Here is a 16,754-nt window from a genome sequence, read left to right on the forward strand (position 1 = left end):
TGGCTGACTGTTTTCGTTCATTGTTTCTGCATTCATAGCGCTAACAATATGTGGGAAACTCTTTGGACTCTGACCAAGATACAACACCAGCCTAATATGCGACTTGCAATTGTTAAATAATTAGTCATTGGAATTGGGGCTTGCTCTCATTTTATGTTTGATGTTTGGTTCTGTAAACATCCAGGTCAGAAACTAGTGTTTCCTTAACAAAATGCAGCATGCATCAGCGACCCCCTGATTTTATTTTTCCAAGTACTTCAACCATTTTTCACATTGTATTCTATTTCTTTGCATTCAAACTCCATTAAATTTGCAATCTATTGTCATTGTGAGTATAGAAGCACGCCGACTTTAGCATATAGCTCAAAGCACTCGGCTGTGTCCAAACACAAACATCATAGGGCCGCCTCTAGTGTGGCTGCAGACTGTCATTCTTGTTTTCGTACTGCACATTGCACAACTGGCTCACAGCTCACTAACAGCTTTTGTATTCGCATTATGCAACTGTCACAAACCTGGAGCTACAGTGTCCTTGTCTGATTCAGTCTGCTGTGAACTGACTGGTTTAATTACTGTATACTGTGCTTGAGATGTCAGCTAATCATTGTAGTTGAAGATTCCTGTGGTAAAAAGGTTAATGCATCAGATATAGGACTATACTGATAATTGTGCTTTAAAAAAAAAAAATGCAACACTGTTTGCGCAGTCCATGACCTATCATGTGTGTTGCATATTAATCCATGAAGGTAAACAATGCATATTATTTTCTGATGCAAATTGTTTTTGTTAAATCATGTTTGCCATTTGCATGAAACAATCTCCAGGTCAGAATGATTGAACTTGTATTTTTATGGATATATAGTGTGTTGTAACAGCACCAAAAGAATGTTCTTTTTCCCCTCGTGTTAACCCTTCTTTCTATTATATTAAGATATACGTGTGCCAAAGCTTTGGGCCACACAAGGCCCACCCATCAGAATATTTTTGGCTACACTAGAGACACGCAGCAGGCTCTGAGGCATTGTTAAAATCTGCCAGAGTAGGCAGCGATAGCTATCTAAAGCGTCTGACCTTGAAGTGGTTATCTCATTCCCAGTCGGAGGGGAAATCTGGCTTCTTTAGTAATATCAAAGGAGAACTCCAAATCCTCCTTGTCTCAGATGCAAAGTCCCTCATTAGGTGCCACGCTGCCTTTTGGGCCAGTTTTGTTGTGACGTGCCTTTCTTCCTTTTATCAGTCATGAGAAAACGATTCAGATGGAACAAACGTGCTTTGCATGAAGTGGAGCCTTTTCTCAACGCCTGTGAAATTACTGTGACTCGTTGTTACTCAGCCTGAACCACAAGCTCTTCTTTTGACCATTTGTGGTAGATTGGGGGGTCTTATCAGGAGCTCATTATTCAGACTGGATGCACAATATTTATATTTACCAAGATGGATTAAATTTACACAAATCAGGTGAAAAAAGTGAACATTAATTGAGTTTTAATACATACACACAACCTCGGCACATCAGTGGAAGTTTATGTGCCTCGTTTTAAAGAGGGAGCAGAAAGCAGAGGTCAAGAGGAAGGTGTGCAAGCGAGCATTGCTCCTGGGGGAGTGATTATATATGTGTGTTTAAGGCCATGTACGTGTCTGCTCCCTCCTTCTAGCTGCATTCCCTGCAAAGCCAACTGGAGTTCCAGGAGCAGTCCATGGTGGAGAAGTCTCTTGTGAGCCGTCAGGAGGCCAAGATCCGCGAGCTGGAGACCAAGCTGGAGTACGAGCGGACGCAGATCAAGCGCATGGAGGTGGGACAATGTGGCTACTTGACCTGCCATTTTCCTTTTTATGAGGGAAGCGAAATAACATAAAGCAATGGTATAGCATCTTTTACATCAATCACATTTTTTTTTGTCTGTTTTAAAGAGTCACACATCATTGATAAGGCTCTTTTCTGACCTTTTATTGCTCGTCAGGGTCCAGTTGGAAGGTGGAAATTTGGTACAGATCATAATGTAAATTTGATGCCGGAGTTGGTATGGTTGACATTCACAGCTATTTTTGCTACCCCCAAACATTACACAAAATGGCAGAGTGTCATTTTTATATGCCAACTTGAGCATCAAACATGCCCAAGCAATTTGTGCATCGGATTAAACCACGGGAACTCTTTCTTTACAATTGCTTCCAATCTTATGTAGTGCAATACACACTTAATTTTCACACAAATTGTTTTACTTTGAACTTGCACAATTGCTCCAAGAGCAATTGAATGCCCTTTTTTTGAGGTGTTTACTGATCAAAGCATATCTATATATATTTCTGTTCTAATGAATAGTAGCATAGTAGGTTATTGTTCATGAAAATATTCGACTGAATATCACTGACTGATCTCAACAGTTTTGGCCACAGTTGATGACATTTTATTCAGTGTTTGACTATATGTGATAAGCTCCTGCAACAACCCCCACTCAGTGGCCGTAGGAGTTGTTTTAACTCAAACTCCTTTCGCTGTTGCTTCACACCACATGTGACCAAAGACCCACTGAGATTGCCTCTTCAGATATGTATCGTTGTGGTTTGTGTATTCATATCTACCCTGCTGCATCAAAACTTAAAACGACCTTAAACAGAAGCTGTGAAAACACCCCAAATTTACAGTCACACCAATAATAAATGCCAAATGAAAGAGGTTCTTTTGCCTGAAAATTATGACCTCAGTATGAACAAGTGCACTCATTCACATGGTCTGCTTCTCAGAGTCTGGTGGGCCGCCTCAAGGAGAATCTCGAAAAGATGACAGAGGAGAGAAACCAACGCATTGCTGCAGAAAACAGGGAGAAGGACCAGAACAAACGCATGCAGAGACAGATAAGAGACATGAAAGAAGAAATGGCAGAGCTGTCCAAAAAGGAGTCTGAGGCAAGCCGCAAGAAGCATGAGCTGGTAAGGCCTTTAGGTGCCGGGTGACCTGATAGAATTCACTGGCGTTCACAGCAGAGGAACAAACGCCACTACTTATGTGCTCAAAATTATTCACCAGGAAATGGACATCGAGAGCTTAGAGGCGGCAAATCAGAGCTTACAAGTGGACCTTAAGCTGGCCTTCAAGAGGATAGGTGACCTGCAGGCTGCCATCGAGGACGAGATGGAGAGTGATGACAATGATGACTTAATCAACAGGTACAGCACAGCTTTAATATCTCTTCTGGAAGATCCAATAGCCTGCGCTTTAGTACATCTTTAATGTGTTCTCGGTACAGCATTGTAGCTAGAGGCCTTGATTATCACAACATGTTCTTTTTGTAAGTAGCAAGAAAGTTACCGAATGAAAAGTGCTACATTTTTTTAGCAACCTGTCAATCACAACCTGTTTTTTTTTTTCTCGCCCCACACATCTTCCTACATCAATTTCAGTCTTGCTTCTTTTGTACTCTGTGAGTGTCACTTCATGCTGCCTGTTCCCCAAATACTCCTCAAACGGTTTAATTTGGCTCGGTGCTTCTGATCTTTGTGCTTCTCTGGTGATGTTCTCTGTTTGGTTACGCCTTTCCTCTTTGGATTGGGGTTGAGGGTTATGCTAGCACTGAGCCCACGGAGGTAAACAATGACTCCTCTAATAGAGACCATTTAAAGGAAGGAATTACACACGACCAGCTCTGTTTGAGGAATTGATTTGCCGTCTCTTCTTTATAGCACAATGAATGGTTGTTTTATATTCAAGTGTGAAATGGTTATTTGCTATTATCTCACCCTGGCCTCTTTTTGCACTGTTATTTGTGTATCTCACCTTCTCTGTTTCTCTTTTTCTCCCTGTTCCCCCCCCCCCCCCTTTTTTTGGTGTCTTCCACACTTCTCGCAGTTTGCAAGACATGGTGACAAAATATCAGAAAAGAAAGAACAAAACGTGAGAATGGAAAAAAAAAATGCATCCTTTGTTTCTGTCATTATTGTTTTTTTTCTTCACCCATCTCAACCACACGAGAGAATAATGCAGTATTCTTTATCCCTCTCCTGTTTGTGTTGTTCAAAAACACTGAGGAGAAGCAATTTTAAATAGAATGGAAAGCAGTGTCTGTGTTATACATCTCTGATAAAAGCTGTGCTTTAAGGATGGCCCCAGTGTTTCATTTTGTTTCATTTTATTTCGTGCCAAGTCCCTGGAAGTGTCTGTACACAGTCGGCCTCATTGGAGATTTCGGGGCTTGTTTTGCTTCCTTTAGAGGAACACAAAGTTGTTGTTTTTTTTTGAAAAATGATGCCACGTGGGAAATTTTGCAAGCGTGTTAGATGTGAGATAAGCTGCAGTGAAAAACGGACTATAATTGGGAGTGTCACAGAAAACCTGCAAAATATAACAAATGTGATAAATACTGCATTATTGTCCTTACATTTTGTCATTCAAAAAACAAGATACATTTGAAACATCATCATGTACCATTGTACATTTGTTTGGATCAAGGGATTAAGCTGCTGCACGGACTTGTTTTTAGTGCTGTTTTTTTTCTGCAGCCAAAAGTGTCACAGAGTATTGGAAATACATCAATTGTCTCCGAGCAGTTTAGAACTGAAAGCCAATGATGGTTTGGCAAAGAATTTAACGCAATCTGCACATACAGTAAATATTTGCCTTATGCAGTTGGATAGTACGATTAGTTGTGTCGCAGTAGGGAGTAACTTACTGCAGTAGCTATATGGAAGTGATGCTTGTGTACGTGTAATGGTGAGCTCACCGTCTCCGCATGCCCGTGGCTGCAGCCTCCACAGTGCACTGCCCCAAATGTCTTCACTCAAAGCTCAGCAGTCGATTTCTATGCATGCAATCAGTCAGTTAACCCAATCTCATTTCATAGTGCCGTGAAACATTTCACTCAAAGTATGAAAGTTCACCTTGTCCTGCTTTTAAAATGTGCAGCCATCATTTGTGAATGTTAAGTGTGTGCTTTTGACTGACTGGATCCCATTCTCCTTCGATTTTCATACAATGAAGGGTTTTTTTTTTTTTTTTTTTGTGACACCTTAAATAATTTAAACCTTCATCAGAGCGTATGAAAGAAACAGTCTTTGGTCTGGAGCAAATACACCCGTCCATAGTATTCCGCTTTAACCTTTGATTGCTTTCACAAAACGATGTGCCATCATGCTGCTTATCATGCTGCTTTGTATGATCAGGTTTTCATCTGACAACGCGTGTGCGTCAGTGCTCTTCTTTTCTTTTTGTGCATCTCCAGGAAAAGAGCAATGATTTGCTATGTTTTCTTAATTGCATTTTCCCTCCTTTGACATCGCCGCATTAGCAGCATGGATGAACAGTAATGAAGGAGGAGATTCTTCTTCTAATTATGAAGTGAAATTTCCAGACAATTCACATCACTATTCAATAAGTTCAATAGTCAGTTCTCCAAAACACAAGTTACCACAGCAAGATTATTATGATCGTATGTGGAGGTGGTGTAAGTTGAATTAATGTTTTTCGATCTGGGTTCCCCTCACACAGTACCTTCTAACATATGTAATTGCTTGACTGACTAAATAGAAAAGGTACATTTTATCACCTCCAGCACAAGGTGATAATTATCATTGAGTATTAGGTTAATTACTTCAGAGACCATGTAGTGCACACTGTTTTACATAATTAGCCCATGTTAAGTAGATATTGTGCAGATATAGTGCTATAGTTCGATTACTATTGGCGCTAAACTGATAGAACGAAGCCATACGAGATTTGATACTGAGTGTAAGTATTTGTGACAAAGATTTACAACCAGTGCAGGCCAATTGTCAGAACCGATTAATGTTCACTTCTAAAGTCCTAGGGCTTGTTTGTATCTACGAGCCTCAGGACTGGTTAGCTAGTAGCGTGGGGCCAAGGACAAATCGTTTGTGACACCATTTGCACAGCACTCAATTGCAAGCCACCTTTTATTTCGCGCCCTTGTGTGTGTTAGAGAGATTGGGGTAGAGGGAAATGATTTTGCTGTGGGCCGGTTTCAGTATTTTGTTGTGTAATTTATCATGTTAAAAAGTCACAGAATCACAGAGCTGACAAATGGGCAACACATGTAATCACTTGCTGGTGATAATGAACCTATTATCTTGTCTTTTTTGGTGGTTGGTGGGCTTTTGTCTGCTGCGTTTAGCATGCGGAGGGGAGGAGAGAGAATGAGTGGCGAAAATAAAAGGATGACTCATATATATATATATATATATACTCGTATATAGTTGGGCTCACAATTGTTGCTTTTTGCTTCATGAACAATCTTGCAAAGTCCAAATTGAACAAGAATGTTCACTTTTATAAACCCTTAGCTAATCCTAATATTCATATCCTATAGCAACTGACATGATTTTGCATATGTGCCTAGATTACCATAACTCCTGGACTGTTAATGATTGATATCGAAAATAATTACAACATTGCCAGAAAACATAGGAATGGAGGTTTGTATACCTCCATGGTATACTACGAATTATGGTGGCTCCACAGACAAGATAAACCAGCATCCCACATGCTTGTGACATGAGCCTCTCCGCACTTTCAGAAATGGTGATATTAAATGACGTGAACTTGGAAAACGGGGCAGAAGTGCTCACTACCTGCAAATGTTTAAACACTTCTACATACATAAAGTCTAAATTAATTTAATAATTGTCACAAATGTAATTCTTCTTGCTACAATCATGCAATGCCCTTTCTTGTCTGCATCCACCGCCACCCATCTTGTATTTTTTTTTATAAACCACCACACCCTAAAACAACAACAAAAAAACAAAAAGTGAGGTGTGAAAACACTTTGTTCTCTGGGGGGGAAAAAAAAGACTGACCGTAAGACACATGCCGCTTGGTGACAGAGGAGAGAGCCCGCTGTTCAGTGGGAAACTTACATAAGTGCGCATATGGTATGTGGACGAATGATGGAGCTCAGCAGTCTGGCTGTCATCTAATACCTCTTGGAATATTGCGTTTTTACCTTGTAAGCATTTTGCAACATGTTCACAAGCTCAAATAGATAAGCTTGTCCACAAAGAAAGATCTGCTAGCAGCATCGCTGTTTCTCATTTTTAATGATAGTCAGCTGCCTGTAGACGCCGAGTGAAATATGTCAGCAATGCAGTGATATACAAGGCAACTATTTTGGATTGATGATCCATGCCTCTCTGGAAGTTACTGTAGTCAAACTATAAATTATATCAAAGTCGACCATTAATCAAGAAGAGCTAGAAATTGCAGCTGCTCCACATCCACCCTGTCATCTGTGTTTTTTAATGTACAATATGTTGTCTTCAAAACCAAGAACTCTGTCATGGAGGATGTAATTTTAACTGACAGACCTTCCCACAGCAACATACGTCAAACATAGTTTAGGCTTTCAGAACATATGGGGCTCTGTGCAATTTCAAAACTGTCCACATCCAACGTGAAAATTTATTTTTACACATCCAGCCGCCAAGGAGGGCTGTATATCTAGCACCGAGGTCGGAGGCAGCATGTCCTCCAGCAAAAGATGAGAGTTTTTCTCTAATGCATTTTGACCATGATGACATTATTGACTTAAAGGGGGTGCCAATCCACTCTTCTATCTCTGTCACATTAACCTTCTATAGGACAACAGGCTGCATATTCAGAATATTCTCTATATATTTGAAACAAATGAATGAGGACTGACCTTATCCAGGTGGGATCTGATGTGCTTTTTCATCAGGATCTGCAGGTCTCTGTATATTGATTGTTGTGTCAAGCGTATGGCCACGGGAGCTGTCTCATGGCTCGACTCCAATAACAATCACCAGGGGCAAGTGACATGCCACACAGATGCTCGCAACTTCAAGCCAGCCAAACAAGTTAATTACACCTCCAAGAGCCTCATCTGCATATTGTGTTTTCGCTTGCATTCGCTGTGCATTTGTCGGCTTCGCAGTCAACCTGAGTTGAAATGACTGTTGTGCAAATGTTGCTGCAGCCTGTCTGATTTGCCTTGCATCTTACTAACCTCTCTAGTTAAAAAAGAATTATAACAACTGTAAAACTGCTAACAATAACCCTCTGATATGTGAACACTAACCATCATTTTACTGGGTAATTCCTGCAATGTGACACTGCATAAAATACTCTCATAACAAGTCATTTAGTATAATTTCTTGTCTGAAAATCTGCCTGAATTGGTTCTGAATTGGCATACAAAGTAGATCCGAGCAGTTTATTTTTATAGTGAGCATCTGTGAGTGAGGATTTTGGAAAATAGTTAAGATGAATGACGTTTCTTCGCAGTGGGGACGACACAGAAACAGACTCTGAGGTCGAGGATCGTGTGGATGGAGTAAAGTCGTGGCTCTCAAAGAACAAAGGCTCCACCAAGACCCTGTCAGACGAGGGAAGTCTGAAGAGCACCAGGTAAACGCTTTCATTCTTTTTGCATCATGCCAGATGACCACGTACATGCCTGTGGTGATGGGGTGATAAAAACTGCCCTTATTGCCAGCCTTAAAAAGGCTCACAACTACCTGGGGCAGTTTGCAACAGAAGGATGGGTATTTCATGTGATTAGGTGTCATCTCTCTCTCCCGGTAATCAGTCTAATGACAGGAGGCGGAATGGGGAAGCGGCTGCTGTCAAATTTATTGAGGTGGCCCGTGGCCAGTTGGCATGCCTGCTAAATGACGTCTCTGCCACAGTTAGATAGATCTTCTCACTGGTTGATTGCCTCACTTTCCACAGTGTACATACTGTGCATAACAGCCATACAGCCAGAGGTACTGTATATGGCTCTCAACTTGCCCCAAGGACAAAATGAGACACAGATTTATCTTGTAACAATTTGATGTCCTAAAGTGTCAAAGAACCTGTTTGCAAATGTCTGTCACTGTGCATCAGCGATGAATGTTTTATGAAGTTGAAAACTCGAATCCATATTTTAATTCCTGTATCCTGTTGGCTGTCTGTGGTGTCCATTTTATGATGTACCCTTTTAGATATGCGGCAAATGCGGATGCCAAGGAAGTGAAAGAGGGTAAGGAGAAGATGAGTGACAACGGTAAAGATTCCAAAGAGGTAGACCAGAACAGATCGGTGTCTGTCATGAGTTCACTCAGCTACCGCAAACGCTCCAACCTGAAGGACTCGATAGGGGGCAAGGGTGATGAGAGCTCCCTGTTTAGCACTCTCAAAGAGCAGTCTGACACATCAGACCATGCCTCCATTCGCAAAGCCAAGTCAAAGTCTGGAGACCACCCCGACGATAGGAGGAAGAGTCAGTCACAGGAGGATTTAGACGACAAAAGCTCCGTCATCTCCCTGGCCTATTCTGAAGCAACCAGCAGAGCCAGGAAGGGCCTGGAGTCCCGCTGGACCTCCCGCAGTAGCCCTGAATTTGACAAAGAATCCATGGTGTCCTCTGTGGCGCCCAGCAGGATGTCCACCCGGAAGAGCCTGCTGGACATGGATGACGACAACAAGTCGACTATCAGCAGCGTGAGCCGCACCAGCCCTCGATCACTGCACCGCAGTGCATCCTGGAAAGACGATAAGCGCAGCAGCAGTCGCCTGTCCCTGGCACGCAGCTGTGGCCTCAGTGAATTTGGCCTGCAGATGGATGACGATGACGATGACAATGATGGCCGCAGTGTGGCTTTTACTGAAGGGGGGCTCTCATCTTACAGCCCCCGCTCACACAGTCGCAGCTTCTCAACCCCGGCTCAGCCACGCTCCTCGGACAGTGCCCTGCCAGACTTATCTGACATTAAGACGGTCACCCACCGAAACTACCTGGACCCGGACTTGGAGGCTGCAATTAATGAGGTCCTGAGCTTCAAACCCATCAAGTTCAAGCGCAGCAAGCTTGACGAGTCGAGCGGCGAGGAGGAGGATGAGAAGAAGAGGCAAGGGAGCGAGGACAGTAAGAAGAAGGGAGAAGACGAAGGGCTGGGCTGCAGCAGCACATCGAGCCTGCTCCGCTCTTCATCGAGCTCCGCGCTGAATCGGCCTTCCAGCACCCTGAGTACCAGCAGCTCTCGCAGCCGCAAAGATAAAAAGACTAAAGTCCCATCATCTGATTCATCCTCCTCCTCCACTTCCTCCACCTCCTCCTCCTCCTCCTCTTCCTCCTCATCCTCAGATGATCGCCGCAGCAGAAAGAGCTCAAGAGGGAAAAAGGCCAAGAAGTCCAAGAAGAGGTCTAAGAAAAAGCTGAGCGAGTCAGAAGATTCCTCTTCCTCCTCCGAGTCGTCCTCGTCCGGTTCCACTATCTCCTACCGCAGCTCCAGTAGTGTGAAAAAAGGCCCAAGGAAGCCGTCTGGTGATGAGAAGGAGCATGGGAAGTCTGGCAATAAGAAAACTAAAAAGAAGCAGAAAAAGGTGGACAACGTGGTGATGAAGTACCTCTACAGGCCTGACAGTGACTGATAGCAGCAGACGAAGGTGATGCTCGGTGTGATTTGACCTCGAAGCCTGGACTAAACAAAACTAACATTGTTTGCTGCCTGTCCATGTTTCGCATTCAGTCCGACTCCGATTAATATGTGTGGCTCACTAATCTAGGCTAGACATGCCTCAGCTAATTATTCGTTTAGATTTTACAGTCACATTGATCAGTCGGAGCAGGCCGCAGTCATTACCTTTGCTCGGACCGACATTTGTCTTCATTTAAAAATATCACCGGTCATTTGCATCACCCTGAAGTGATACGACTATTTGGTATTAGAGGCACATTTCAGTCACTTCACTATTATTTCCAAATGCCAATATAGACAGCGGCAGGTACTGTTCCTGCTCAGGAGCTGTTGAGTAATTCATTGTGGCAATTCATCAGCGATGACTTTTCACTTTTTGCTCTTATGTGTTTTTTTTCCTCCATCACAAATAATGCCCCGATTTTAGTTATAAAGCAGTCTCACTTCTCCATTTCTATTTCATAAAGATGAATTGCATCTCTGCAAATGTGAGCCTGTCTCCTAATGTTGTGTGTGATGCTGTCAGAGGTGCTAAGAGAAGAGGAGTCTGGCTGCGAATGTTCTTGTAGAACAAACAGATGCTGGCAATGAGGCAAGAAAGAAAAAAAAAATTACACAGATTTTTCTCAAGAGCCGAGGTGTGACATGTCTGTGAATAATATTTGATTTGAACACTTTGCATCGCATTTTATTATGCTAAAATTAGCTCTGGGCTTCAAAAGCTGTCTATTTTTAAGAGTCATCTCACTTGTTTTCCGAGTGTCTCTTATTCGCGTGTCATTTTAAAAATGCACAGCAGTGGCTCAGTGGGTAGGACAATTGTCCTTGAGTATGAATGCGCCTTTCAATTTGAACACTGGCTCTCACAGAATTAAGGCAGGGTTAGCAGGCTGAATATAGAATCAGATGTCCTCCTGTCAATAAAACAGATTTTTTTTTCAAACCATCTCAAAAATCTATTTTGGATCTGTGCTCAAGATTACAGTACCAATGCCAAATCCTGACTCAAAAATGATTACACGCTTTCTTTGAAGAATATGTTCCTTTTATTATATATAAATGTGCTTTTAAATTATCAGGATGTTTCAACTCATATTCATCGCACTGATTTTATTTTCAAGACATGATGCGACTCAGAGAGCTCAGGTTTCCAGGGTTTAATATGGGAGATGGCGATGAGTGCAGGGGTAGTCATTTCATCATCTTTGACAAGAAATCATTACAAACAAGAAAAAATGTTTTTCAAGGCATAAATAAGCCACTGGCTTCAGCATATTTTCTTGGTCATTTAAAGTGAACAGCATTTTGTTGTTTGTATTTTATATGCATTGAACTATGACTAAAAACCATTCATGTGTTCATTGTAAACATTAATTTCTATTAAAACACACTTTTTCTGAACTGTCATGTAAAAAAAATCATATAAATGTAGTAAATAGATATTTGGGGATTTTAAGTGTCAATAGTTAACATGAACCATGACAGGAGGAATGGATGACATGTATGAAATATTTAATGGTCATGTAAAGTTTCAGATTCCACATTTATGTACTTAGTTTAAAATCCGGTGAAGCTCCTTTTCCCCCCCTATATGTGCAATTGACTTTTTTCATTGGGCCTTCACAAGAGTCGTAGTTTTCACTTTACCCCAGTTTTCTGCTGAAGATTGATGTATATTTGAAGTATTTGTACATGTTTTATTTATTCGTTAAGTTCTTGTTTTACTCGTTTTATACTGATTCTTATCATGTTCCTTGATCACAGTGTTCAGGTAAAACATTCTTATTTGATTAATAACTTATCATTGACGTGAGTGAGGCTAACATGGCCTCTAGGGTTTAAACTGCTCAAATCTCCCACCGACATGGGGAAACTGAGTGACATGGCCTAGTTGTTTTTAATAACAAGAGCTGTACAGTGAATTAAGTTGTCATTAAAGCAATGCAGTAAATGATTATGGGTTACCATGACAACAGTCTCAGAATGCAAAGCTCCAGTTTTAGTTGACCTTTTAAAAAGTCTGACAGAAACATGGTACAAAAAAAAGGCACAATGCTGTTTTAAGCTGTGCTGAAAAGTTCTTGAGTTCATCAGTGCTGAATTAATCCCTTTTGCATTCAACTGCATAAACTGCTGATTAGCAATTTTTTAGCTGCTGTCACCATGGTGATACTCGTGCACGGACGGTGCAATTATGTGAATGACATTTCTATAACATCTTTAGCAGGTTCATTTTGGTGAGTCTTGTTCATGTAAGACCATGCAGGAAGATAATTCCTCACCTTTGTTCCTATATACTCCGTTTCAGCAACAAGCCGCCCAAGAGAAGCAAGCAACACATACATGAACACATGACTATTTTGAAATCCTGTTTAAAAAAAATTTGTTCCCCGTATTTATATGAAAATAGTGCTTTTTAGTAAGGGATTTGGGTGATTGTTCCACATTAATTGAAAAGAGAATGGGAGTTTGGAGGCTTGAGGGTAGACATGGGTTTATATTGTTTGAGGTGCTTTCTCCTTCAAGAGGGCAGCAGAGAGATGAAATGATTTTCAGGGTGGGAGACTCGGTTTTAAAATACAGTTGGCCTTGTGTTGTACTTGTATCTCTGAGGGGAGGGAGTAGTCTGTCTGATGTTCTCGTCCTCCCCTCACCACCTGCTGCAAGGTCTTTCTCTGTAAAATGTATTTTTTTAATTAAAAAAAATATTGCATCAACTACAATTTTAATTTATATAGGAAAATGTTTCTGAAATGTTTATCTTTGAGTGTAAATATAGTGTGTGGTCTTATCTCATTTGGTTGAACAGGATAAAAAGCCACATTTTGATCCTCAAGGTTGGAGGTTACTACCACATACAAATTAAAACACAGGCTTAGGAAACCACAATATGCATGTATGCGATGCACACTTGGCATTCTGACATTCCTCTGTAACCATTAACCTTTTGTCTTAGACGTTTCTATAAGTGGCCCTGTAACGATAAAATTGTGTGTTTGTGTGTCTTTGTTGACCGTTACAGCCCCCCTGTGTCCCGGAGACACCTGAGTCTTGGCAGATCTGATGAAGATGATGAGGCGGACAGAGACTCCAGCCGGCAGCCGCTAACGCAGAGCAACAGCGAAGGTTTATTAGCAGAGAGCTCATCGTAACCCACAGCTTGGCAACCTTGTTCTCCTGGTGACACCAATCACACAGGAGGGACACACACACACACACACACACACACACACACACACACACACACACACACACACACACACACACACACACACACACACACACACACACACACACACACACACACACACACACACACACACACACACACACACACACACACACACACACACACACACACACACACACACACACACACACACACACACACCTCTCTCTCTCCAGAAATGTATTACAACTTTCCAGCCAGCAAGGACAGAATTCAGCTGGTGGAAATATAGAGACGGTTTTCAGAAAGTTGAGCCCAGGACATTTCATCATACCTTCCTTATGACGCAGCCATCAACATCCCTAGTTCTGAGTTTGCTTCCATAAATTAGATTCTGCTTTCAAGTTTTGGGTTGACTCAACATATGGAATAAGTGAGCCTCAAAGAGCAGGGACACTGAACGCTATCAAAAGAACTTTCTGCCACTACTTTATTTCTAAGAGCTGCTTTTCAGGCAAATTTAAGCACTCCTCTGCACTCTTCCTGACTCCAATAGCTCAGCCAAGAGGATTTAGATAAGCCTGCTCTGGCTGGACGTCTTCGTTAAGGTTTGACCAACTATTAAGATTATTCTTATCTCTTCCCCATTAACATGGACGAGCGCCCTGGGAGGAATTAACCCATTTTTAATTAATTATCTCACTGCAACATTACATGTGGCTTTTGTTCCAAATGGAGATATCCATCATTCAACCAGAAGGATTTGATGTCATGATTGTGGACATGAAAGAAAAATCATAGTGGAAAATACATTTCTGTTTGATCTAAGCTGTCAGATCCTCTTTATATGCTTAAAGTCTGAATTAAGATTTTAAAAGAAATATATATGTATTGACTGATAAAAATGTGGAAGTTAAGGCTTTACATGTAATTTAAGATTTTTCTAAACATAGCATTTCATCAAGATAAAGTTTATGTCAGATTGTGGTTTTATCCTCAAGTGAAGTGCATGCTAGAAGTGTCTACGGTATTTCTTATTGTTCAAAGGGAATGCATTTGTTTGCTGTTGAGAACAAGCTTTCCAGGGCTTTCAGATGCTGACAAACGACCGTCCCAATAGATATAGATGCTTTTATCTGGCAGAATTATCCCCTCAATATGCTTTGGGCTTTTTGGAATTTGAATATACAATATGAACAAGTGTATTTTAATACCAAATTTGACTTCTTGTTAAAGTATGTAAAGTTCAGATTTTCTTTGAATTCACAGGGCTTTTTGGCTATATTGGTTCACACAGTAAATTCATTATACATTCTCAGTACAGGATGGTCTTGCTATTTCATTGTGCCAAATATTAACAGAAAGCAGCATCCCTCAACACAAAATAATGTGTAGTACAATTATCTACAACTCTTTAGGGGGTTGTGTGGGTGCAGGTGGAGTTATGATATAAAGAAATTGGTGGAGGCAAGACTATTTATTATTTGATTAAGGCACATCTAATATTAATTTAATCTAATCTAATAAAGTATTATGGAAGCTTATATGTTTTTCTTCTCCAGGCACTTTTTTGGTTTTGGATTAATAGCCTTTAAAACAAAGCTTTGTTGGACTCCTCCCACAATTTGATCAGGATTCAGATGTTGACTGCGATTGGCTTTTTAATGAGAAGCATAATGCAGATTGGATTTCTAATTACTTAGCTTTATGGAGAAACACTGATGTCAAAATGTTAAAACTTGGGGTGTAACTGAAGGGTGAAGCCAAGGTTCTGGCAGCATTTTAATTTATTTCTTTTTCTAATTTAGCCTCTCCACTAGCATACTGTTGATTCTGATAATACAGCAAAACTACTTTTGAAATGAAGCCACTCTGCTGGAATGATTAAAATTGGTATATTTCAAACTGGGAGTGGTAAGAACAACATCGTTTAATGGCATATTGCTATTCAGACACACGTGAAACAGGATGTATGTGGCCTTAGAGACGAATAATGATATCCTCGGACAATCGTGTAATGAACTTGAAACTCTATTTCAATTTTAATGTTGGTAGATTTGAATAAGGAACCGGATATATGTCTCCTCTGCTCATGTGCAAAGAAAAGCTTAATTTGTCTGGCTTGCAATTTGCATATCTTCTCATAAAAGGCTAATCTGCATTTCATGTCTTATTTCGTGTCAGTTTTTTTTTTCTTTTCTTCAGACATGAATATTAATGCAGAGCACAGGAAACTTTGATGTCAGTGATTCAGAATAGACTTGTTAAATGGGGAAAAAAATCCTAACTTGTATGTTTCTTTGCCTCCAACTTGGAGTTAACTGCATACCACATGATGCTTCCAACATTTGTACACCTCATATGTTTTTAAAAGGTTTGTTTATTTTCATTTTTGAACATATTGTTAAATGAGTGATTCTGACTTATTTCGTAAATAAATTTGACTGTTGGTTTACTGAATTACTGAAGTGTGGATGTCTAATTTGGATGCACTTTTGTTTTGAATTCCCACTTTATGAAGAATCAGTTGTAGAAAAGGAGGTTAGGCAGGACAGTTTTAGCAAAACAAGTCACTGATGTGTTTGATTAATTTTAGCTCATCCACCCCACAGAAGCGTCTCATCTTTCCCAACCAGTATTCCCAGGAGACAGCAGAGGAAACAAGCGATTCATGGAAATGATTAATTCTGAGTAGATGGAAAAGCAGACTGAGCACACCACCTTGCAACATTTGAGTTGTTAATATGAATGCTGCACAGCTATGCGGTTCAAAACTGAGCTCGGGGCAAATTCAGGAAGATCAAACCTGAGTGCAAGCATAGTCTTCCTCCCCACATCAGTCTCTATTCTACATAGGTGAAGCTTACCCAGATTCAAAGGGATTGATGGTTTTAGATTACCACCTTGGCTGACATTCACACACTGTGTGTTTTGCTTTAAAGGATCCCCCTATTTATCCAACCGATCTGTAATCCTCATTCCTATACACAACCTGTTCTGCTGCTCCACTCCGTGCTGGGGAGCCTTTGCTGTAATTTCTACTTCACTTGCGTGCACACTCTGGATGGCTGCATGTTTCTGCTTAAAGGCTTTCCATTGAGTGACAGATTAAATTCTGCTCCCGATTTTACTTATTTTGGCTCCAACACTGTTT

General features: G+C 40.9%; 1 protein-coding gene across 5 annotated transcripts in view; it reads left to right on the forward strand.

Annotated features, from left to right (window-relative positions):
- The window catches only part of LOC308139276 (unconventional myosin-XVIIIa-like), a 61,526-nt gene extending 45,466 nt beyond the window's left edge, over positions 1-16,060 (forward strand). For all 5 annotated transcript variants that reach the window (XM_080508655.1, XM_080508657.1, XM_080508658.1 and 2 more), the window contains 7 exons: positions 1,656-1,793; positions 2,746-2,931; positions 3,029-3,168; positions 3,848-3,892; positions 8,255-8,377; positions 8,956-10,399; positions 13,454-16,060. In XM_080508655.1, coding sequence (XP_080364781.1) covers positions 1,656-1,793; positions 2,746-2,931; positions 3,029-3,168; positions 3,848-3,892; positions 8,255-8,377; positions 8,956-10,384 — 2,061 coding nt within the window. In that variant the 3' untranslated portion in view covers positions 10,385-10,399; positions 13,454-16,060. The remainder of the gene's footprint in view (positions 1-1,655; positions 1,794-2,745; positions 2,932-3,028; positions 3,169-3,847; positions 3,893-8,254; positions 8,378-8,955; positions 10,400-13,453) is intronic.
- The last annotated feature ends 694 nt before the right edge of the window (positions 16,061-16,754 follow it).

The sequence above is a fragment of the Blennius ocellaris genome, assembly GCF_963422515.1.
Source record: "Blennius ocellaris genome assembly, chromosome: 14".
Classification (NCBI taxonomy): Eukaryota; Metazoa; Chordata; class Actinopteri; order Blenniiformes; family Blenniidae; genus Blennius; species Blennius ocellaris.